Source organism: Dipodomys spectabilis, unplaced genomic scaffold (assembly GCF_019054845.1).
Source record: "Dipodomys spectabilis isolate Male_0828 unplaced genomic scaffold, ASM1905484v1 ptg000102l, whole genome shotgun sequence".
Taxonomy (NCBI): domain Eukaryota; kingdom Metazoa; phylum Chordata; class Mammalia; order Rodentia; family Heteromyidae; genus Dipodomys; species Dipodomys spectabilis.
Window position 1 is genome coordinate 3,360,011 of NW_024870779.1, and position 23,840 is coordinate 3,383,850.

The 23,840-nt window shown below is 41.7% G+C and overlaps 1 protein-coding gene across 1 annotated transcript in view; it reads left to right on the forward strand.

Annotated features, from left to right (window-relative positions):
- The first annotated feature begins 2,407 nt into the window (after positions 1-2,407).
- Col12a1 (collagen type XII alpha 1 chain) overlaps positions 2,408-23,840 on the forward strand; it is a 128,651-nt gene continuing 107,218 nt past the window's right edge. The window contains exons 1-10 of the mRNA XM_042687119.1: positions 2,408-2,480; positions 9,673-9,789; positions 12,701-12,844; positions 13,257-13,316; positions 16,027-16,290; positions 16,464-16,628; positions 17,545-17,718; positions 19,380-19,670; positions 20,523-21,125; positions 23,245-23,517. Of these exons, the coding sequence (XP_042543053.1) occupies positions 2,408-2,480; positions 9,673-9,789; positions 12,701-12,844; positions 13,257-13,316; positions 16,027-16,290; positions 16,464-16,628; positions 17,545-17,718; positions 19,380-19,670; positions 20,523-21,125; positions 23,245-23,517 (2,164 nt within the window). The remainder of the gene's footprint in view (positions 2,481-9,672; positions 9,790-12,700; positions 12,845-13,256; positions 13,317-16,026; positions 16,291-16,463; positions 16,629-17,544; positions 17,719-19,379; positions 19,671-20,522; positions 21,126-23,244; positions 23,518-23,840) is intronic.

The following is a 23,840-nucleotide window of genomic DNA, read 5'->3' on the forward strand; positions in this document are numbered from 1 at the left end:
CCGCACGGTGCTCGGTCCCCCAGCCGCGCGGGGCGAGCTGGGACGCAGGGGGAGGGTGCCAGGACCCCGCAGGGCAAGCGGGGCGCGGGCGGCTCCGCATCCCGCCTTCGCGGCGGCGTCTGGAGACAGGGACTGGGGTCTTTCGGTGTGTGCGCGCGTGTGCCTATGGACGTGTGCATGAGTGCACGCGCGTGTGCGCGCGCGTGGGTCGGGTCCCGCTCCCCCTTGCCCCGGGCGCGTCTGGGTGGGGCTGGCCGGCTCTTTCTGGAGAAAGCCCCATCCCCAACCTGAGGGGCTGGACCCGGCTTTCAGAGCCTTGCCTGTGACTCCTGTAATCCCGGGGACACAGCGGGCGGGGAGCGCGCCCGGGCTGAGGTCAAGGTCGTGGTGCGCGGAGCAATTCGGCGGAGCGTAGATCTGCAGGGATCCCGCGCCTGTGTGCGCGCGCGCGCGCGGCCCGGACCGCAGCTCGGCGGCTAGGCGCCCGGGCTCCCCCGCGCCCCCCGCGCGCCGGTGGCGGCCGCCTGGTCATTCATGAGGCCGAGCGGAGGGAAATCCGCGCTGCCACGTAGGGCGGCCGCCCCCGGCCGCGGGCCGCGAAGGCTCAATGGAGCGTTGCTAAGCATTCGGATAAATGTTTTGGCTCCAAAGGACTTCTTTTCTTAAACATATACGGGTGGAATGCCCGGCCGGCGGGTCACCCCGACGCCAGGACGCGCGCGGTGCCGGCCCGGCCGCCGCCGACAGGGGGCGCCCGAGACCGGAGTGAACGCGTCGGTGCTGTAGGCTTCTGCGGAGCGTTTGTTCTTTAATTTGCTCGCCGCATTTTGGGGGGTGTCAGCTCTTAAGTCTTCGTGAGCACAACGGCCAAGTGAGTTGGAAATTATTATAGCAAAGTTAAGGCCAGAACAATGGCCTAGTCTCACCTCTTGCCTTTTTACTCATGGAGGAGAAATGTCAAACAGTTGTTAATTAGGAAGAAAAAAAATTGATTAAAAAAAAAAAAGAACAGCTCTTGGATTCCCAGAGGAGTGCCAAAAATTTTAATCTTGGCTTCATAAAAATAGGAGCTCGGGGCAATTTGGCAAGCCTGTTCATCAGACATTTAAAATATAATTTATACTCCGTGTGTGTGTGTGTGTGTGTGTGTGTGTGTGTGTGTGTGTGTAGCTTTCCTAATGCATTGTGCCAATAATTGGACAAAGATTGTTGGAGATTGTCAGGTTCTTTTCTCCGGGGGGAGGGGGGACTCAACCTTTGGCTTGGTTTTTGGATTTCCAAGACCTTGTCCTTTTCTCCACTCCATTTTTCACGAGGCCTAGACTGTTGCCTTAGAATAATCTTTGTTATCATGGAATCCACTCTCTCTTTAGCTTTTGCCATTGGCAGCTTTCCAGATCATTTCCCTGCTGGTAGCGTTTGTCTCCAGATTGGACCCTAGAATTCTTTAGGCAGTTCCAGTCTGCTCATTCAACACCTACTGTGTGTTGGCAAACTAGAAGAGATTAATAATAATAAAGTCTTTAAGGAATGAATTTTGTAGTTACAGAATCAGTAGCAATTGAAATAGAACACACTCTTCTTGAAAGCCTATGAAGGTAGTCTGGCAGAAGAAACCAAAAGTTAAATGCAGAGATTACTTGTTATGCTTGCTTTTTTTTTTTTTTTGTTTATTAAACAGTTTTGGAAAACAGTCAAGAAGTGGTCTGTCTTTCCTGCTTTGTCTCTTTTTAACGGGTGCTTTCTCCTGTGGGGTAAAAGATGGATCAGATGTGAGATGACATTGCAAGCATTCACCGGGCCTTACATATTTCCATATAATCCAGTTCAGACCTTAAAGAGCTTGCTATTTGTAGGCAGACCTTAATGAGGGAAAAGAAAGGGAGTAAAGGAGGTTTATTATACTTTTCCAAATTACCCCGAGACCACTGAAGTTCAGTTCCTTGAAGAGTTTAGCAGCTAGGAAAAGCCAAATGACATCTCCAGCTGGAAGAGACATTGAGTTGAGTCAGGAATACAATGACCTCGGAATTGGCCATCACCCGGTCTGGATGAAGTCATGTGTTTTTTTTTGGGGGGGGGGTGAAGAACCGAAGGCCTTCCCCGGATGCAGGACCAGCCCCCCATCCCCCACCCCCGAAAAACAGGACCCTCTTTAAACTTGAGCTCCCTCCTCGTGGCTGGATTAAACTTGGGTAGATGACCTTGCTGTTAGGCTTCCACAATGGCCCCATTGTGGGCTGGGCCCCGGGGTCCTGAAGGCTGCTCTGGCTGAGGCCCCGGGCCGCGGCCAGTTCCACATCTAAGCCGGTCCCCGGTTTGTCCGGACCCAGGGGGCTCTGACTCCGTCCCTGCCCGCGCCCCGCAGGTCCTTGGATGAGGCTGTGAGCTCCGAGGCCCGCCGAGCATGGGGACCACGCTGCCCGCCGCGCTAGCTGCCCTGGGCGCTGCCCTGCTCCTGTCTTCCATCCAGGCAGAAGGTAAAGATTTGCTCTTGCTCCCTTCTCCAGGGGTTCGGCGTAATTCCAGCCAGGACAACCCCCTCCTCCCTTCCCCCTGTCCTGCGTCTGTGGCTTGCTGTGTGTGCTCTGATCTCTTGCTCTTCCTCGGGGAGAACCGCTCCCTCCTCCAGCTCTCAGGTCCAGCTCCTTTGTGTTCTGCTTAATCCGTTCCCTGTGTGTGGTTTCCCTGGCCTTTTTGTCTATGCGGTGTGCTGTCCACACTGCCACCCTCCTGCCCGGCCCCCCGCGCCGGCCTCCGGGAGAGGCGATCGCCACCCCAGCGCCAGTGCCACCGGCCCGCCCCGAGGAGTGGACGCGGGGACACGGCTGCGCCTGCCGCCTGGGACCACTGGGGACCACCGGGGACCACGTGGAATAAAAGACTCCAACAGCGCGAGCTCCGCCTCCGTCTGCTTTGTGGGGAGCCCTGGGGCTGGGCCAAGGAGCCGGGGGCCAGCAGAGGGCAGCCCCGGGGCAATCAAAATACACCAAGAGGTGTGTGTGTGTGTGTGTGTGTGTGTGTGTGTGTGTGCACGTGTGTGCACATGTGCATGTGTGTTGCCACTGGGCCTTAAACTCAGGGCCAGGGCACCCTCCTAATTTCTTTTTCCACACAAGGGGCTCTCTACCACTTGAGCCACAGCTCCACTTCTGGCTTTTTGGTGGTTCATGGGAGATAAGAGTCTCCTAGATTTCCCTGCCCCTGATGGCTTTGCAATTGAGATCTTCAAATCTCAACCTAGGAAGCAGCTTAGAATTTCAAGCATTTGTCACAGAGGCCCAGCTGAAAACATACATAAAAAACAAACAAACAACCTTTAACCCAACTTTTGGTTGAATCTTGTGTGAGCGTTTGATGTTTTAATTTCCCCATTTTAAATGGAATCATCCATTTTAATATATTGATTAATTTCATGGAGAGGTTGGCAATTATCATTGGAGAATGATACAGTAGTCTGATTCTACAAGATCAATGAGGTCATTCTATAAAAGACATTATCTATCTATCTATCTATCTATCTATCTATCTATCTATCTATCTATCTATCTATCTATCATATCTGCCTGCCTATATGTATGTATGTATGTATGTATCTGTCTGTCTCATCTGTGTATCTATGTATCTCTATCTATCATATCTGTCTCTTATCTCCATCTGTCCTATATCTATCTATCTATCGATCTATCTGTTTTTCACTTTTTTTTGTTTTTTTTTGGGGGGGGGTCCGGTCGTAGGGCCTGGGCGCTGTCCCTCAGCAATTCAGCTCAGGGCTAGCACTCTACCACTTGAGCCACAACGCCACTTCCGGCTTTTTTCTTTTTTCTTATGTGGTGCTGAGGAATCGAACCCAGGGCCTCATGCATGCAAGGCAAGCGCTCTACCACTGAGCCACCTTCCCAGCCCCTATTTGTTTTTCATTTAAAAGTGAAGTTAAATGAGAACTTCCTCAGGTGATTTACCAGTGCAAGGGTAGGTTGTGCTTTTTTGAGGGACATGAGAAGGTAGAGGTATCTCATGATAATGCAGTTTTTTTGTTTGTTTGTTTTGGTCCTTATAGCCCGGCTTGAACTCAGGGCCTTTAGCTTCCTGTGTGGCTTTTTTGCTCAAGGCTGTCCCTCTACAGTTTAAATCACTTCTATTGTGTCTGGGGTGGCACTGAACCATGATCCCCAGATCTTAGCCTTCTAAGTAGCCAGGGTTACAGGTCCCAGCAACACTGAAAATTTCAAATACTTTGGAGCTACAGGTATAGAAAGTTAAGATTGGGAAAATCAGTCTCCAAAATGTGTGGTATGTTTAGAAAAGTGTTATTAATTTTCTGCGAATGTCGAGGCTTTTCTGAGTGGTGTGGGTGAAGTGTTATTGAGACAAGAAAGCGTTTCAGTGTCGTTGTTAGGAAGGAATTTTATTTGAGGAACTTCTGGAAGGGCTACTAGAGATATTTTTAGCTAATTCATTGAAGTGGTTCATTTATTGCTCATTAAGAAAATAGTTACTTGATTTGAGAATTCTTAGGAAAAGAATTAGGTTGGAAATGATTGAAGTGGAAAAAATTGTGGATTGGATAATGGCTACTTAGCTACTTTGCTATCTACATTATTTATTAAATTTGTAATAATTTACATATGGATAGTTCTTTCTTTGACTTTCTCAATCTGTTTCTTCTCTTGTCTTTCATTTCCTTAGGTCAGGATGTTTTAATAGGCTTCATTTTTTTTTGGGTGGGGGTAGGGCTTTATTTTCTAGTTTGGCCACCAAGCAGAAATATGAGCCACATATATAACTTGGATTTTCTTTTTTCCTTTTTCTGGTGCCAGTACTGAAGCTCAGACTCAGGTCCTTGAGCTTTCTTTTCTCTCTCTTTCTTTCTTTCTCTCTCTTTCTCCCTCCCTCCCTCCTTTCCTTCCTTCCTTCCTCCTTCTTCGCCAGTCCTGGAGCTTGAACTCAGGGCCTGGGCACTGTCTCTGAGCTTCTTTTGCTCAAGGCTAGCACTCTATCACTTGAGCCACAGTGCCACTTCTGGCTTTTTCTGTTTATGTGGTACTGAGGAATCAAACCTAGGGATTCATGCATACTAGGCAAGCACTCTACCACTAAGCCACACTCTGAGCCCATCCTTGAGCATTCCTTTGGCATTTTCCTCTCAAGGCTGGTGTTCTGCCACTTGTACCACTCCTCTACTTCCTGCTTTTTGCTGGTTAATTGGAGATAAGAGTCTCAAGGACTTTCTGCCCAGACTGGCTTCAAATCTGAATCCTCCTGTGGAGCTAGGATTTATAGATATGAGCCAGCAGGGCCCGGCAGAAATTTTCTTATTGTCACACTAAATAAGCAAAAAGGAAGAGAGGAAAATAAAATTTGTAATATATTTTATTTAACTAAATATTATTTCAATATGAAAGGAATCTAAAAATGATTAGTGGAGATATTTTGCATTTTTTTTGTGCTAGCATTTTTGAAACGGGGTGTGGATTTTATACTTGCAACACATTTTATTTTGGACTAGCTACAGTTCAAGTGTCCACATGTGTCTGGCTGCTTTCTTGCTGAACAGCACAGCTCTGGTGTTAACTACCAGTTAAGTGGCCAGGAACTTGGGAAGGATGAAGAAAATTTGTGGCCAAAACCTTTCTGGGGACAATGGACTGGTAAGAATTTTCCTGAAATCTTTCTGGTGGGGACACTTGAAAATTGAAACTTGGGTCTCTGTTTGGTACTATGCCAGTTAGACCTTAGTCCTCAAGTACAAATAATTACTTTTTCTTTTCCATGAGTCATACGTCACTCTTAAATTCATACCATCTCACTACTTCCTATTTGTTATTATATTTTATATACTGACAACTCAATACTTTTTGTTTTGGTATTCATTGAAAGGTTTTGGCATTCCCTCTTTTCTTTAAAAAGATAGTGATAGCTTTTTGTTCTATCTTTAAAAAAAATGATTATTATAAAGGTGATGTACAGAGGGGCTACAGTTTCATAAGTCAGGTAATAATAAGTATAGTTCTTTTTGGACAATGTCACCCTTGTGTTCTGTCATTTTTTCTTCTGTCTACTTACATGAAAAATTATATTTTTCATAGTATTGTACCTTGTGTTATGGAGATAAAGTTGAATTCTTTTGTCTTTGTTTTTCTAGCCATAAAATACACTTTACCAAGCTTTTAACCTAGCTAATACTCTTTATGGCCTGCATTATATATATTCTTTTGAGTTCATATATCACGTTAACTATTTCTGAGAAAACTTGATACTTCGCATTGAAATTCTCTGAGAATTGGACATCTTTCTAATTAATCTAGAATTTGAGGGATATAGATTTTTTTAAAAGACACTTTTAATTTTATCTTATCTTCCTTCCTTCCTTCCTTCCTTCCTTCCTTCCTTCCTTCCTTCCTTCCTTCCTTCCTTCCTTTCTTCCTTTCTTCCTTCCTTCCTTCCTTCCTTCCTTCCTTCCTTCCTTCCTCTCTTCCTTCCTCCCCCTCTCTCTTTCTTTCTTTCCTTCTTTCTTTGTTGATCCTGGAGCTCAAACTCTGGGCCTGGGCACTGTCTCTCAGCTCTTCAGCTCAAGACTAGCACCCTACCACTTGAGCCACAGCGCTATTTCCCATTTTCTGGTGGTTAATTGGAGATAAGAATCTCAAAGCCCAGGCTGGCTTAGAACTGAGTTCCTCAAATCTCAACCTCCTGAGTAGATAGGATTACAGGCAAAAGCCACCAGACACCCAGCTTATCTTTCTTAAAATGTCCTAAATCCTGCCAATTCCTGTAATGAAACATCTTATCAGAACAAAATATTCATAGCACAGTGTTTTTTTTTTTCCTTAAATTTCATTTTATTGTAAAGATGCTGTACCGAGGGGTTACAGTTACATGAGTAAGGTAATGAGTACATTTCTTGACAAGAAATGTAAGCGTAGTGTTTTGCTAACAAAATACATTATTCATAATATAAAACTACTGGCTACACATACTTAAATTTTTATCTCTTCACTATTAACATTCGAGTTGTATGATGATAGATTAGTTTGTTCTTCCTAATATTAGTTCTGTTTCTCTTGGTTCACACCCACATTCTATGAAAGTATGGCTGCTTGCAAATAGGATCCACCTGAAGTTAATTTACAGATGAAATACCCTTCTATTAGCATTTTTAAAGCATTGTGTCTAGACTGAAAGTGCAGTGGTGGTTGTAAATTACTTTAATGTAAAAGATTTTCAAAGTCAATAAAATACATTTTTGCAGTGATTGAAGTTGATATGCGTCACACACACTTGCCTACTTTGGTGCTATTTATTTTTTTCATGGAGCAAACATCACCTGTTCAAATTGACTGACAGTTCGGAAAGGTTAGAACATAGGTTAGAACAAGCAGACAGCAGAGCTCAATGAACTGCTGGTTTTAGACATGCCTGTCGGCCATTTTTCTCTACTGTTGAATCCTGAGTACCACAGCTGAGTCTCTGTGACTACCTTAGAATCCTCTGGAATGTTCAAGACTTCTCCCCACAGTGAACTTTTCAGTTTATCTGGAATCCCGGTCATTTGGAATCAGCAAGGTGGGCTGCTGTTGACCTTCAGCAGTTTTAACCTAATGTCCGCTGCTTCAGGTCATATCCTTCCAAGGTTGGTGGTACTGTTTTTTCCATGTACTGAATTTTTTTTTTTAAAGCATGCTCAGGCCAGTTGTGTCTGCCTTTGCATTAAATTTGTCCTGAGCCATTACTATTGGAGCAATATTTTATAATGATATTCTTAAAAACCTATTTCTATTAACATCTCCTGCATGTTTATTCTATTAAGTGATGACTTCAGCTAAGCCTGGTAATAGGATGACAGACAGGAAAAATGTTGAGTAAGTCAACGGTGCATGTAGATTAATAGTTTAGTCTCACTGCCTGTGTATGGATAGTCAGGAAGTAATAGTGTCTTGTAATAGTGTACCCAATAAAAAGCAAAGCCATCTGCTACAGTTGGAAGTAGCAGTTCATTAAAACACATGTTGGCTTATTTTCAGCAAAACATGCTATTAATACTATATAAATATCTAATGCCAGTTGGATCCTGATTCATGTCTTAGAGCCTGACTTTTATAGATACCTAAAAGAGACAGAGGCAAAATGCTAACTCCCAAAGAATTCCTTCAGACTAAATCATTTAAAGAAGACATGGCTGAAAATTGTCTTCCTTTTAGGACTTGCTGCAGGGGAGATCATTTTGATTGCATTGACCATGCACTGACAGTGAGTCAGTCCAAAGCTGCATGATGAGGCATGAACATTGCCAAGAGAATATCATTATAAAATATTTTGGAGATGTCTTTGTGTAATGACTATTGTACATGGAGGCTTTTGTGGATTGTGGGAGACTAAATACAAGCCAACATTTCATTGACACATGCATGGTGCTGTACAGTTCTGTATGTAAACTATTCCTTTCTGTACTTTCCAATTTTTCCTGTCATTGACCGCTCAAGTTTGGATGTGCAGTTATGTCTTCCGGTGACTGAAACTCCTGCACTGTTTCCTTTAAGTTCTGTAAACAAATGTCCATTAAATACACATTGATGTTGTCTTTTCATAATTAACCAGTGTTCTGTAGGGGACCATACTGGCATTTTTAATTTAAAATGCCACCTCTAGTATGGAGTATGCTTGCTGTAAGGGAAATTACAATTTGTGTTTACACCTTGAGAGCACACAGCAAGTTGGTGTAAACTGTCAGAATCTTAAGTTTTATAAGCATCCCTATTTCACTCTTCCCACACTTACCAATTATCAACATCCCTTATTATCACTTTTGAGTATTCATTTTTCTGGATATGAATATACATTTTTTTTCCAGTCCTGGGGCTTGAACTCAGGGCCTGGGCACTGTCCCTGAGCTGCTTTTGCTTAAGGCTAGCACTCTACCACTTGAGTCACAGCACCACTTTCTGCTTTTTCTGTTTGTGGTAGTGAGGAATCGAACCCAGGGTTTTACGCATGCTAGGCAAGCATTCTACCACTAGGCCACATTCCCAGCTCTGAATATACATTTAAATGTATATTCCCCCATGGGAAACATACGCAGTTTCCTACATTTTTCCTTCCCATTCATATACATTTTTTAATTTTTGTCACAGAGATTCATCCAGCATCAATTAATAACAAGGCACCAATGTGGAGAAGGAACTCCAAATTCTTTTCCACATTATGGGGGAAAAGTATTATGTTAATGTCCAAAATTAACTTCTATGGTTGTAAGCAGGTAGTGATTTGGCATGCTTATTCGAAATGCACTCAGCATGTATTGAAATTCCTTTAATTGTTACGTGAATTGTTTGCATATGTGGTTATTATATGTGATTTCATTGTACTTGTATGTACTTGTATCCAAACATGTTTGTATTAGGCTTGATTTTGCTGGCCATTCTTGAATGACCGAGCAATTCAAGAATCAGAAGTGTTTTGTGCTTGTCGTCTGTAATATGTATACTCTCTGATGTTTTCTCACCCTTTGTCAGCTTTTAATTTTATCCTCATCCAACAAGATATCTTTTATATATTTGTTGGAAACAAATTTATGCAAAGACAACTTTAGTAAGCTTTGCTCAACATAAATTATTATATTGGCCGTTTGGTAACACTGGACAATGTAACTGATATCACATCTCTCTTTTGCAGTTGACCCACCTTCAGACTTGAATTTTAAAATTATAGATGAAAATACTGTTCACATGTCATGGGCCAGGCCAGTGGATCGCATCAAGGGTTACAGAATAACAGTGGACCCCACAACAGGTAGGTTGCAGGATACGGAGGAAAGAGACATCAAAGATGCTTTAATGTAGTGTCCTCTTCTTCTCCTATTCCATCACAAAGAATAAGCCTAGTGATTGTGCTTAATGTCACCAGATCCTTTGTAGATCTGCCCTTCTCCAGCTCAGGACCCACAGTTGTATTTTTGTGAAGTTGAGCTTTATTGATACAGTTTTTTGTGTTGACCTACTATTGTTAATAACAGACATTTGCAGGGCACTGGTGGCTCACACATATAACCCTGGCTACTCAGAAGGCTGAGTTCTGAAGGCTGCAGTTTGAAGCCAGCCCAGGCACGAAAGTTAGGAGAACTTTTATCTCCAATTCAACAGCAAGAAATGGAGATGTGGTTCACGTGATAGAGTGCCAGACTTGAGTGAAAAAGCTAGAGGACAGGACCCAGGCCCTGAGTTCAAGCTCTGGCATTGGCACAAAAAATGGACTTTTAATTATTTTTTAAAAATGAAACAAAGCAAAACAAAGGCTGTTTCAGTTTTCTCCATTGTTATCTTTAGTGTTAGTGATGTCTCCCAAATATGGAGAGCAAATGTCTTTTGATTAAACTTTTAGTTCTAAAATAAAGGTGGGAGAATCACCATTTCCAGTGGCCAAGTGGTAAAAAGTCTTCACTGGTGATAGTAGAGAAGGAGGTCAATACAGCTTCTCTCCAGAGCTGTGTTTAGTTATCTTTTGTTCTTAAGAATGCCAATGAATAGGGATACAGGTGGACCCATTGCAACAATGAGACGTACAAGTTGTTATGTTGAAAATGAACTTTACAACTTTGGTGGGGGGGGGGGAAGGCTGGGTGGGGGGGGGTGTGGGGGAGGATGGGATGAGAAGAGGAAACAAAGGAGGAGGCTACAATGCTTGATAAGAAATGTACTCATTATCTTGCCCATGTAATTGTAACCCCTCTGTACAGTATTTTCACAATAAAAAGAAAAGAAAAAAAAAGAATACCAAAGAATTAAAGTGTTCATTTATTGGGGAAATTTTTTTAAAAAAGAATTAAGATGAGAGCCAAAAAAATGGTGAATAATTTATTTTTCCTCTACACCTTTTCTACTTTTGTTTCTTTTTTTTATTGTGAAAATACTGTACAGAGGGGTTACAATTACATGGGCAAGATAATGAGTACATTTCTTATCAAGCATTGTAGCCTCCTCCTTTGTTTCTCCTTCCCATCCCTTCCCATCCTCCCCGCCCCCCCAATCCTCCCTGCCCCCCCCACCTTTTCTACTTTTTAAATATGTTTTCAGTTAAGTAAACTTTTAAAATTTGAAAGCAGAAGAACAGCTCAAATAGGGTCCATCCAGTTTCTACATACTGGAAATTTCTGACTCCTAACAGTATAAATATGGTCTTGGGACCCCCAATCCAGCAGCAGGTCCCCAGTATCTTTTTTTTTTTTGGGTCCGGTCATGGGGCCTGAACTCTGGGCCTGGGCGCTGTCCCTCAGCTCTTCAGCTCAAGGCTAGCACTCTACCACTTGAGCCATAGTGCCACTTCCGGCTTTTATTTTCTTTTTTGCTTTTGTGGTGCTGAGGAATCGAACCCAGGGCCTCATGTATGCAAGGCAAGCGCTCTACCACTGAGCCACCTTCCCAGCCCCATGTCTCCAATATCTTAATGTCCCTTGGGGTACTGGTTGGTACTGTACATTTTATGTAGGAACCAAGAATACTTCTCAGGCTCTATTGCACATACTACCTTTCCTAATTAAGTTTTGATGAAAATTTAATGTACTTACAATATTAATAGGTGCTTAGTCTTTACAAACTACCATAATTATTGATTAACCTGGGACTCAACAGAATCTAAAAGGAAATACCTTGTTATTATTTAAATAAATACTCCTATGCTGTACCTTGCACTATTTCTACCTAATGAAGCAATTTAGAATACCCATTAAGGTATAGATCCATTGGAGCATGGACAATATATTTTTTCACTTGAGGGGTTAATTTAATAAAAAACCCAAGAGGTTTATTTTCCTTCAACTTGGTTCCATCCCTTGTTTCACTATACCTGCTCTCTTCCAATGTGTGCTTTAAATTAAAAAATTTGCTTTAGAACTTATTTATAAAAATTTGGTTATCTATTGTTAGTCTTCAAAGGTGCTGAGGGATTGTGGGTATGATATTCTGGTATACCTTTAATCTAGAAGAGTCTGGAACCTTCAAAAGTATTGAATATGATGATAACAAGTAAAGGCCATGCTAATGCTTACTTAAAATTTTAAGATTCATGAGAGATGAGAATATGTATTGTACTCATAAAATGACATGTTGAATGAAAACTCTTTTATACAATTACTTAAAGATAATAAAAAGAAATGAAATAGTATTAGAAACACATTATGAATAGTTTGAGGAGCCATGCATTGGTGGCTCATGCTTTTAATCCTAACTACTCAGGAGGCTGAGATCTGAGGATCATGATTCAAAGCCAGCCCAGGCAGGCAGAAAAGTCCATGAGACTCTTATCGCCAATAAACTAGTCAGAAAAGACCAGGAGTGGCACTCTGGCTCAAATGGTAAAGCGCTAGCCTTTAGCAAAAGAAGATTAAGAACAGTGCCCAAGACCTGAGCTCCATGACCGGGGGCAGGCGGTGGGGGTGGGGGAGGGGGGGGAAGTTGAATAGTTTGAAGGCAAAATCGGTTTCAAAGATTGGTGATCGAAGTGGCAGAGTCTGGCTTGAGAAGAGAAAAAAAAAAAGAAATGGGAAAAAACCCACTCAAGTTCTTGGTTTGGGAAGGCAATTAAGAAGTAATGTTTAGATATCCTGAAAAGTGCATGTATTAAAAATGTTCAGATTTTTGGGAATTGCAGTTATGTTATACTTGAAACTATTTAACTCCATTCCTATCTTTTCTTTCTCTCATTCCAGATGGGCCCACTAAAGAGTTCACCCTTTCAGCCAGTACCGTTGAAACTTTGTTATCAAACCTTATACCTGAAATAGAGTACATAGTGACAATTACTTCATATAATGAAGTAGAAGAAAGTGTGCCAGTTATAGGCCAACTAACAAGTAAGCGGACATAAAAATTCATGCACTTTTGTATATTTTGTTTCATGAAGCATTTTTCCAAGTTGAGATGTAACCTTTTATTGGGAGGAGTTAATTGATATCAGCACTAACCAACCTTTCTAGGATGTGAGTTATTACAGAGTATGAATAATTCATTCCTGACTTAGAACTTTGGTATTTGGAAGTAGCAGAAATGCTGTAAATGAAAGTTATGTAACTCATTCTACTTCTTCCCAGGCAATAATGTATCTCCAAAATCTCACTAAACTAATTTTATTTGCAAGGAACTGCTTATTTAGCAGGTTGACCAGCTAGCCATGATCATATATTTAAAATAAAATGTCAAAGAACAGTATTTTCTCTCTCCTCTCTCACGTGTTCTTTCCTTTTGCAATAATGAAGTTTTCCTCAGTTCAAACAGGTGGTCCGACAAAGCCAGGAGAAAAGAAACCTGGAAAAGCAGAGATACAAAGTAAGTATTTTTGCTTGGCTTTCTAATCTAAATAAATCTGAACATAGACTGGTTATAAACATAAACATAGCATAAATATAAACAAAGGCTGATCTCATTCCTGTAGTAATTTCTATATGCATTCAAAGAGCCTATAGTAAATATAGAGAAATATATAATTATGTAGTTGTAATGCTGAATTTTGACTTTCTAGCCAATTTTCCACTCTAAGACAAATAGATAGACATTGATAATGCAGGTGGCTCATACCTATAATCTTAGCTCCTATGGAGGCTGAGATCTGGAGGGTCATTATTTGAAGCTAGCCAGGGCAGAAAAGTCCAAGAGAATTCATCTCCATTTAACCAGCAGAAAGTGTGACTTAAGTAGTAGAGCACCAGTACCCTGAGTTCAAGCCCCAGAATCAACAAAATGAAATTGATGGACATAAAACAAATATGAGGCTGAAGCAATGCCCTCACTTAGCTGTTCAACTGTCTTGAAAATATATTTCTACGTCTAGCTGGGTGTTGGACTCATCTCTATGATACTGGCATCCTTAGCTGATGACAGTATTCGAAACCTTTTCCAGAATCTCTGTAAGATTTCTCTAAGAAATTGGTGCATTTGTTGACTTGGATGTAGCTAAGTGGTAAAGCTCTTGCCCGGCAAGGGTAATGTCCTGAGTTTGATCCCTAGTTACCCACCCCTCACCCCTGAGAAGAAGAGAAGAAATTGATGCATTCATAATCAGATGAAAGTAATTTTATTCAATCTAAGTTTTGTGGTCAATAGCCTCTTTTTCTTTCTTATACTGCTTTGTTTGTTTTACCAACACAGACGCTTGGAGGTTTCTTGGTCTTCTAATTTTGCCACTTTGTAAAAGTTGCATTTGTGATCCAGAATGACAGTAATAAGATTCTGAGCACAAAGGTCTCCTTATCTGGAAATCTTCCTTCCAGATGACTGTTGATCTTCCTTTCAAATGCCTAATAATGTGAAATGAAGTTTACACTATACACTTACAATACTAAACTTTTCTCCAAACCATCAACAGTTATTCCAAACCAATGCATTATACTAAATATAGGCATTGTAAATAGACATAGGCTGGTCTACTAAATAGTTTGAAAAAATTATTTAAGCATGCAACTTTGGCTTGCACATTTTTCCAGGACCTTTTCCTTCTCGTAGCCAAAATATTTCTTTTATTATCTACCAACTGACTTGGAAGGACAAAAACATCTTCAGAGAATTCACTCAGTGCTGTCATATAAATACAGATTTTCATGAAAACCAGCCTGGGCTCTTTACTATAGAAAAAGAAAGGTGACATACGCACTTATGAAAACTGATAATTGCATTTTGGGACTTTTAAGAACGGACATTGTTTTAAATTTTTTAGTTAAAATGATCATTTCTCTTTCTCTTTCTTTTCTTTTCTTTTTTTTTTTTGGTCCAGTCGTGAGGCCTGAACTCTTGGCCTGGGCGCTGTCCCTCAGCTCTTCAGCTCAAGGCTAGCGCTCTACCACTTGAGCCACAGAGCCACTTCCTGCTTTTTTTTTCTTTTTGCTTATGTGGTGCTGAGGAATCGAACCCAGGGTCTCAGGCATGCAAGGCAAGCGCTCTACCACTGAGCCACCTTCCCAGCCCTCATTTCTCTTTCTTTAGTGAAGTAGCCATAGTTGTCAAAACTGAGAACATTGATAATAAAGACAAAACATTTTAGTCACTCTGTATAATTTTAGGCTTTATTAGACTCAATCTTCTCGATTACTTGTTTTTGTGTCGTTTGTGGGGCTTGAACTCTGGGCCTGGGCACTGTCCCTGAATTCTTCAGCTCAAGGCAAGCACTCTACTACTTGAGCTACAGCGCCACTTCCGGTTTTCAGATGGTTAATTGGAGATAAGAGTCTCACTGATATTCCAGCCTGGGCTGGCTTTGAACCCTGATCCTCATATCTTAGCCTCCTGAGGTGTTAGGATTACAGGCGTGAGCCACCGGCACCCGGATTACTTTTTTTTCTTTTTTCAAACTTTAAATAGCTATATTGAAAAAATGTGGCAGGATATGTTTAAAACATTGTTTTTCCTCAACTCAATTTGTTTGAACACCAAGCACTGATTTTTATATTTGTTGATAAATACCAAAGGATAAAAGTATCACTCATATTTCTTGTATATGTCATCCAGATGCATTGTACAATTTTTGCTTGAAGGAAAGAGAGAGGATGTGGTTAAGAAAAATAAGTAAGCTGGTATTGAAATATTTGAACTGTGTATCTCATGGGGGATATGTCATAGACTCGAGTTACCTCTTCTTGTGTTTCTCTTGTGTTATTCTCCAAACGCCGTCTTGACGCTTACCAAAAAGGCTTCTATTTGTCTTTGTTTTTGTTTTTTGAGGGGGTCTGGTGGTGGGGCCTGAACTCTGGGCCTGGGCGCTGTCCCTCAGCTCTTCAGCTCAAGGCTAGCACTCTACCACTTGAGCCACAGCGTCACTTCCGGCTTTTTTCTTTTTGCTTATGTGGTGCTGAGGAATCGAACCCAAAGCTTCTATTTGTGTCCATAAAACTTTATATTCTTTTGTGAATGTGAATGAAGAAAAATAGATGCATCCTAGTGAATAGAATGATTTAGAAAGACAGTTTTATGGTGTTGACTTGTGTGTATTAATGATGGATCTATTTGATAATGTATCACTTAAAAATCTATATCCAATGTATTTCAGAATGCTCTGTCAGTGCCTGGACTGATTTAGTTTTCCTTGTGGATGGATCGTGGAGTGTGGGAAGAAATAATTTCAAGTACATTTTGGACTTCATTGCTGCCCTTGTGTCTGCGTTTGACATTGGAGAGGAGAAGACACGGGTTGGCGTTGTTCAGTACAGTTCTGATACCAGGACTGAATTTAACCTAAACCAGTATTACCAAAGAGATGAGCTGCTCGCTGCAATAAAAAAAATCCCATACAAAGGAGGCAATACAATGACAGGTATTTTCCACAGACTTCACGATTGCTTCCAATTAGTGCCTGTCTGTTTTGGGAAAAAGTGAAGAATCCATCGATTATCATACATGAAACCCTTTTGGGATAAACCGATAATATTTGACTCGGGCAATATGGGATGGTGGAGAGTGAATGCATGCGTTTCCTTTTCTCTTTAGGGGATGCTATTGATTATTTGGTGAAGAACACTTTCACGGAATCTTCTGGAGCAAGAGTTGGCTTTCCTAAAGTGGCAATTATTATTACGGATGGCAAATCCCAGGATGAAGTGGAAATTCCAGCACGAGAGCTTCAGAATATTGGAGTTGAAGTGTTTTCTTTGGGTGAGTGAGATCTAGCTAGTTTTTTCACAGAGATCTACGTGGTGGCTGGGGAGAGGAAGGTTGGATTTCTCCAGGAACCAGGGAAGAGGCTATTACAAGTGTTTACCGCATTTTATAGTGTACTATGAAGCCAAATTGTCTTTGAGCAACCTTCTGCTTATCTTTTCCCCTCCTATAACTCCTTTTGCATATGCATTCAGTGAGGTGAAAATCACATTCTTTGCCAGCTCTCTACTTTTCAAAAAATACTGGGCCAAGGATTCTAATAAAGATCCTTCTTGTATTATCATTAAGCAGCTTTTATGTGCTTTCTGTATTACGTAATCCTCAAAGAATTCAGAGGGCTCAGCTCATTCAGGACTTTGGAAGAAGAAAGTATTATCTTTACAGATGGCAGAGACAAATGATGGCATGGTTAAGATCAGAGCTCACTCTGTTTTACTAACCATTTGCTTTCCTCTTTGGCTGGTCACTTTATGGGAAATATAAAATGTCTCTGTCATCTGAAACAGTTTGCACATTTGTTATAGAGCAGAGTAATTCTGGCTTTTGACTTCAGAAGAATTTGAAAATAGTTTCATCTTTGTTTTTTTTTTTTTTTGGTGGCAGTCTTGGGGTTTGAACTCAGGGCCTGAGTTTCTGCTCAAGGCTAGTGCTCTACCACTTGAGCCACAGCTCCACTTCTGGCTTTTAGTGATTATTGGAGGTATGAGTCTCACAGACTTTCCTGCCCATGCTGGCTCTGAACCACGATTCTCAGATATCAGCCTCCTGAGTAGCTGGGATTTCATGTGTGGCCCACTTGTATCCGGCTGGTTTGAGTTTTGAATGATTGAGAAAACCAAGAACTTCTTCAACTCATCCCCTTTTCCAGTTCAATATGCCCTTGACATTGGTGTTTTTTTTTTTTTTTAAGGTATTAAAGCTGCAGATGCCAAAGAACTGAAGCAAATTGCATCTACCCCTTCACTGAACCACGTTTTCAATGTGGCCAACTTCGATGCCATTGTGGATATTCAGAATGAGATAATCTCTCAGGTGTGCTCTGGGGTGGATGAACAGCTAGGTGAGCTGGTTAGTGGAGAAGAAGGTGAGTACAATAGTGTGACCAACTTCCTTGGGTTGGGCATTTTCTGTCTGGTGACATTGATCACTTTACAGGTGTTCTACCAGTGGATGTATTTAGTCAACATACCCTCATTATTATCTAATTTTAAACATCATTCATTTCTCATTATGGACCTTGTTAATGCCATCTGCATTGTCCCACCCCCTCCAGCGGAAGGCTCGATAAAATATTTGTATCACTGTAAAATTCCTAGAACTTTTTTTTTTTTTTTTTTGCGGGGGGAGAAGTTCTGATGTTCTCTTCTCTTTAAGACACTTTTGGCATATTTTCTATGTACAGTCAGGCTCTCCTGTGTGTGTGTGTGTGTGTGTGTGTGTGTGTGTGTGTGTGTGTGTGTGCTGGGGCTTGAACTCTGGGCTTCTCAGTCTTACCTGACATTTTCACTCAAGGCTAGTACTTTACTAGTTGAATCACACTTCCACATCTCACCTTTTGTTGATTGATTGGAGAAAAAAAATGTCTCATAAATTTGTCTGCCTAGCCTGGCTTAGAATCGTGATCCTCAGATCTCAGCCACCTGGGTAGCTAGCATCATAGGAGTAAATAAATTACTGCCTTTAGCAAGGTGTGGTAGATGAATTTGTGACTTTGTGTATTCATGTCCTGCATGCTGATTGAAGAAAAAAACAACAACTTCTGGGAAGTTGTCCTGAAGGCTACTTGATTAAAAAAAAGGAAAGTTCTGGAAAGTTGATTCCAGTGGCAAATATAGCATTTTGGAGATCTGTCTGAAATTTGTTAAACTATTTTGTTAATTGTTAAATGCATGACCAAGTGCTACAGGAAAGACCAAAATCATTCAGATTATTGATATATACATATCAATATACATGTTATACACCATTATGTTACTTCTACTTGGTGGCATTTGGAATGTAGTTGAACTTTATTTTCATTTTGAATTAAGTGGGATTAAAATTAGTTAAAAACTTAATCTCTTATGTAAGAACTAAGAATTGCTTTCTCTTTCTTTGTATGTTATGAAGTATTTTCTTAACAATCATAGTTAGGATATAATGACACTATAGTATTTTCTTATGACATTATTAAAAGAGGAAAGCATGCTGACATTGAGTGAATTATCAATTTAACACATTTTTTTGAGTATCTCTGAGACTTGAAGATATAGATAATAGGTAATATGTTAAAACTAGGATGAAAATTCTGTTTAGTGCATTAGAAGTTAGATATTCTAATATCATTAGTTTTTCTTAAAGTCTTTTCTTTTTTTTTCTGTCTACTTGGGCTTGAACCATGCCTCTAGTCCAGCATTTTTGTTGGCAGATAGGAGATAAGTTCTTCTGGTCTTTCTGACCAGGATGACATTGAAATGTGACCCTCAGACCTCAGCCTCCAGAGTAGCTAGGATGGCAGGAGTGTGCGTCTCCGGTGCTGGCTCAAATGCTTCCCTTGGGCCACACTTTTCAGCAACCAGGTCCTAGTCACTATTCGTTCAATCCACGTGGACCTGGGGGAGGGCGGGAGCAGACGAGTCCTTTCTGACATGTCCACTATTACAGTTGTATAAGCAGAATTAGCACTGAAGTCCAGACCTCAAGACGTCATTAGCAGATTTGCATCCCATTGCTGTTGATCACGGTGTCTCCTTGTTAACGTTTTAGTTGTTGAGCCTCCTTCAAACCTGGTCGCCTTGGAAGTGTCATCCAAGTACGTCAAGCTGCGCTGGGATCCGTCTCCCAGCGCCGTGACCGGCTACAAAGTGCTGCTTACACCCCTGGCCCCGGGCAGCCGCCAGCATGCACTCAGCGTGGGACCCCAGACCACCTCGCTCAACGTCCGTGACCTGTCTGCAGACACAGAGTACCAGATCAGCGTGTCTGCCATGAAGGGCCTCACGTCCAGCGAGCCCGTGTCCATTCTGGAGAAGACGCAGCCCATGAAAGTGCAAGTGGGTGGGTCGCATCATTACGTCTGCAATACTGGAAAGGGCCATTGGACAGGATGCCAGGCCATGTGGGACTTCCTTTCCCAGTATTATTAGCTTTAAGTGTTGGTGCAAAGGGATGAGAGGACAAGGTTTCGTGTCCACGTCCACTTCCATCCTCCTCTCCCCATCTCCCCCAGGGCCACCCGTCCCCCTCAAGGGCCTGGTTCTGTTTTCACACGTGAACATTGAATAGTATGACTGTATTCTCCATCCTTCCCATTTCCATTCGTCTACCCACCCCTTGATCTCTCCCCCAACACCTTAATTCCAGCTTCCTGGTATTCATTCTGTCAGAATCCTGGAATTCATTCTGTATTCATTCTGTAAGTTAGTTGTTCAAAGGATTCACACCAGGAGAATCTGCTCCTGCATATACAAACTCCAGCACTGAAATATATCTGTATATATATATTATATGAATATATATATGCACATCTATATAGTCAGGAATGTGTACCTGTATATGCCATATACAGGTATATATGCATATGTCTCTAATTTTTACACATACATTTATAAATTAAATCTAACTTCCACATATGGAACAAAAAACCTCACATGTCCTTTGTTTCTCTGGGCCTGACTTACTTCACTTAACATAAATTTTTCCAGGTCCATCTATTTCTCTGCAAATGACACGATATCATCCTTCCTGGTCAATGAGTAAAGTTCCATTGTGTATGTACACCCATTTTCAGGCTTCATTTAAAAAAAATTCCCCATAGTTCTTTGGGCGAACCATGCTTACTAAGAGAGGCAGAGGTGTGGGTTGGAAGCAGATTTGTGAAAGCTTAAGGAATTTAATTTTTCTTCACAGAGTGCTCTCGTGGTGTGGATATAAAAGCAGATATTGTGTTTTTGGTTGACGGTTCCTACAGCATTGGGATTGCAAACTTTGTGAAAGTGAGGGCGTTCTTGGAAGTTCTTGCAAAAAGTTTTGAGATTTCACCAAACAGAGTCCAGATCAGCCTTGTCCAATACAGCAGGGATCCTCATACGGAATTCACGTTGAAAGAATATAACAGAGTTGAAGACATCATTAAAGCCATCAACACCTTTCCCTACCGAGGGGGCTCCACTAACACTGGCAAAGCAATGACGTATGTCAGAGAGAAAATATTTGTGCCGAACAAGGGTTCAAGAAGCAATGTGCCGAAGGTCATGATTCTTATCACTGATGGCAAATCATCGGATGCGTTCAGAGATCCTGCTATCAAGCTCAGGAACTCGGATGTTGAAATCTTTGCAGTTGGTGTGAAGGATGCTGTGCGCTCGGAATTGGAAGCCATTGCCTCTCCTCCTGCGGAGACCCACGTGTTCACGGTAGAAGACTTCGATGCCTTTCAGAGGATATCTTTTGAACTCACACAGTCTATCTGTCTTAGAATTGAGCAGGAATTGGCAGCTATAAAGAAGAAAGGTTAGTAGACTTTATGAGGTTAAAGTTATTTCTTCGCCACAGTCTTCTTGCTCTAACATTATAGAATGTACTTTGTCATTATTTTATTTTTAGCTTAATCTTTAAGTAGTTGTACAAAGGGGTTCCAATTCAATAGCCACCTTTTCCATCATTTCCTCCCTTATGTCTGTCTTGATCTCATTCCCATTTCTTCTTCCTTTGATCTTCTTCCTTCTTCTTCCTCCTCCTCCTCTTCCTCCTCCTCCTCTGCTGCTTCTTCTTCTCCTCCTCCTCCTTCCTTCTCCTCCTCCTCCTCCTCCTTCTCTTTCTTTTTCTTCCCCCCTCCTCCTCTTCCTTCTCCTCATCCCTAGTCTTCTCCTCCTCCTCTTCCTCCTCTTCTTCCTTCTCCTCCTTTTCCTCCCTGGTCTTTTCCTCCTCCTTGCTCTCCTCCTCCTCCTCCCCCACCCCAGTCTCCTCCTCCTCCTTTCTCCTGCTGTTGTACTGGGTCTTGAACTCAAGGCCTTGCACTTTTGTTTGTCATCTTTGCTCAAGGTTGGCACTCCACCACTTGAGCCACACATCCACTTCTGGCATGTTTTTGCTGGTTACTTGGAGATAAGAGTCTTATAGACTTATCTGTCCAGGCTGGCTTAGAACTGCAATTCTCAGGTCTCAGCCTCTTGAGTAGCTAGGATTATAGACATGAGTCACTAGCACCTAGCTACTTCTTTTTCATTTGCAGGAAAAGGTAGCATTCATATGTTGTTGAACACTATCAAACTTAGCTTATTTAACTGTTATGACTTCTTCACTGCTGAAAAGTTGTTTAGCCACAAGTGTCATGAGATATTTCTCTTCTTAGATCCTCAGCAAGTGTAGTAATTTATTTGTCATAGAGAACTAAATGGGTATCTTCTTGTGTTGGATACTGAGTTTGGCCCTTTGAACAAGAGGTGTCCAGAACATAGTCCCGGATCTTTGATTAATTCAATATATTCCTCTTCCAGAGATCGTTTTTGGCATGATTTATCACATCTGGAGTTTCCTATTTTCCTTTCTCCCTGTGTTTAAATTCTGTTTACCAATGTGCAGTGAGCCACACCCTCGCTCTCCTGGCACCTTCTCTGACGGATGTAGTCCCATGACAGCCCGCACAGTCACTTTTACTCATCTAGCATTCTAACATCTAGAATGCTAGATGTTATTGGATAAATAACTTTGCACTCTCCTATCTCTTCTGTTTCATTGTGTGTACCCTGAGGACAACGTGCCTTAAAACACTGTGATTTCCAGTGACTGAATTAATGAATATTCATTTTTGTGTGTGTCTTAGCGTGCCTTAAAACACTGTCATTTCCAGTGACTGAATTAATGAATATTCATTTTTGTGTGTGTCTAGGAGGTACTAGAACTTGAACTTGGGTCCTCATGTTGTTGCTGGCCTTTTCTGACTTTTTGGTGCTCTACTACTTGAGCCGTACCTCTACTTCTCAAGTTTTAGTGGTTAATTGGAGATGAGAGTCTCACAGACTTTCCTGCTTTAAGCTGGCTTTGAACCTTCGTCCTCAGATCTCAGCTTCCCGAGTAACTAGGATTATAGGCAAAAATCATCATTGCCTGGCTGTTAATGAATATTCCTTCTGATAGGGAAAATATTCTTAATTTTAGTTTGAAACATCTACCTATCTGCCAGCAAACTTTAATAGTTAAGTGTGAGAGATTAGCAAGAACATTTTGATGGTTCTTGTAAATGTGCTACTGTGGCTATTTTGTTTGAATAAGTTCTGAATTCAAATTCAATTTTACTATTGTTTTGGTAATATTGGGATTTGAATTTAGGGTCTGGTACTTGCTAGGCAGGCACTCTACCACTTGAGCCATGCTTCCAGTCCTTAAATCCTTGTAATTGGACACTTCTATAGTATACCTTAGTAGTGCCTGGTGGAGGCAGGTGATGAGGACCTTCTAGTAAGGCTATGAGAGGCCTTTTTCCAATGGTCCCGGAAGTCACAAGGTTTACTTTCAGTGACCACTCTTCCAAATGAGTGGATGCCATCACAGCAATCAGTAGTCATGAGATCAATTTTTACTTTGTTAGCTAAAGAAACTTAAATGATTGCCTCTTTTTTCTCTTCCATAGCTTATGTGCCTCCAAGAGATCTTCGCTTTTCTGACGTGACTTCTTCCAGTATCAAAGCAGATTGGTCCCCTGCTGGAGACAATGTGTTTTCCTATCACATCACATACAAAGAAGCCAGCGGGGACGATGAGGCCACTGTAGTAGAGCCGGCCTCGAGTACCAGCGTTGTTCTCAGCAACCTCAAGCCAGAGACCCTGTACTTGGTGAACGTGACCGCCGAGTACGAAGATGGCTTCAGCACACCCCTAACCGGGGAGGAGACCACAGGAGAAGGTAAGATGGCTTCTTACCATGGAGTTTCACAGCTAGTGTTTTATTATACAACCAAGGCCCACCTGCTTCGTAGTCCATATTACGTCTTACGTATCTATTAACATTTGACATCTTTGTATAGCATAAACAGTGGTGTAAATCCTCTCGTTAAAAGAGAAAGAGCAGGAGTGCTAGACTGTGGGAGAGGGAGAGAGAGAGGGAGAGGATGCGGCTGGATTCTGATGTCTAGAATCCTAGCTACTCAGGAGGCAGAGATCTGAGGATTGGGGTTCAAAGCAAGTTTGGTCAGGAAAGTTCATGAGACTTTCATCTCCAATAAACTA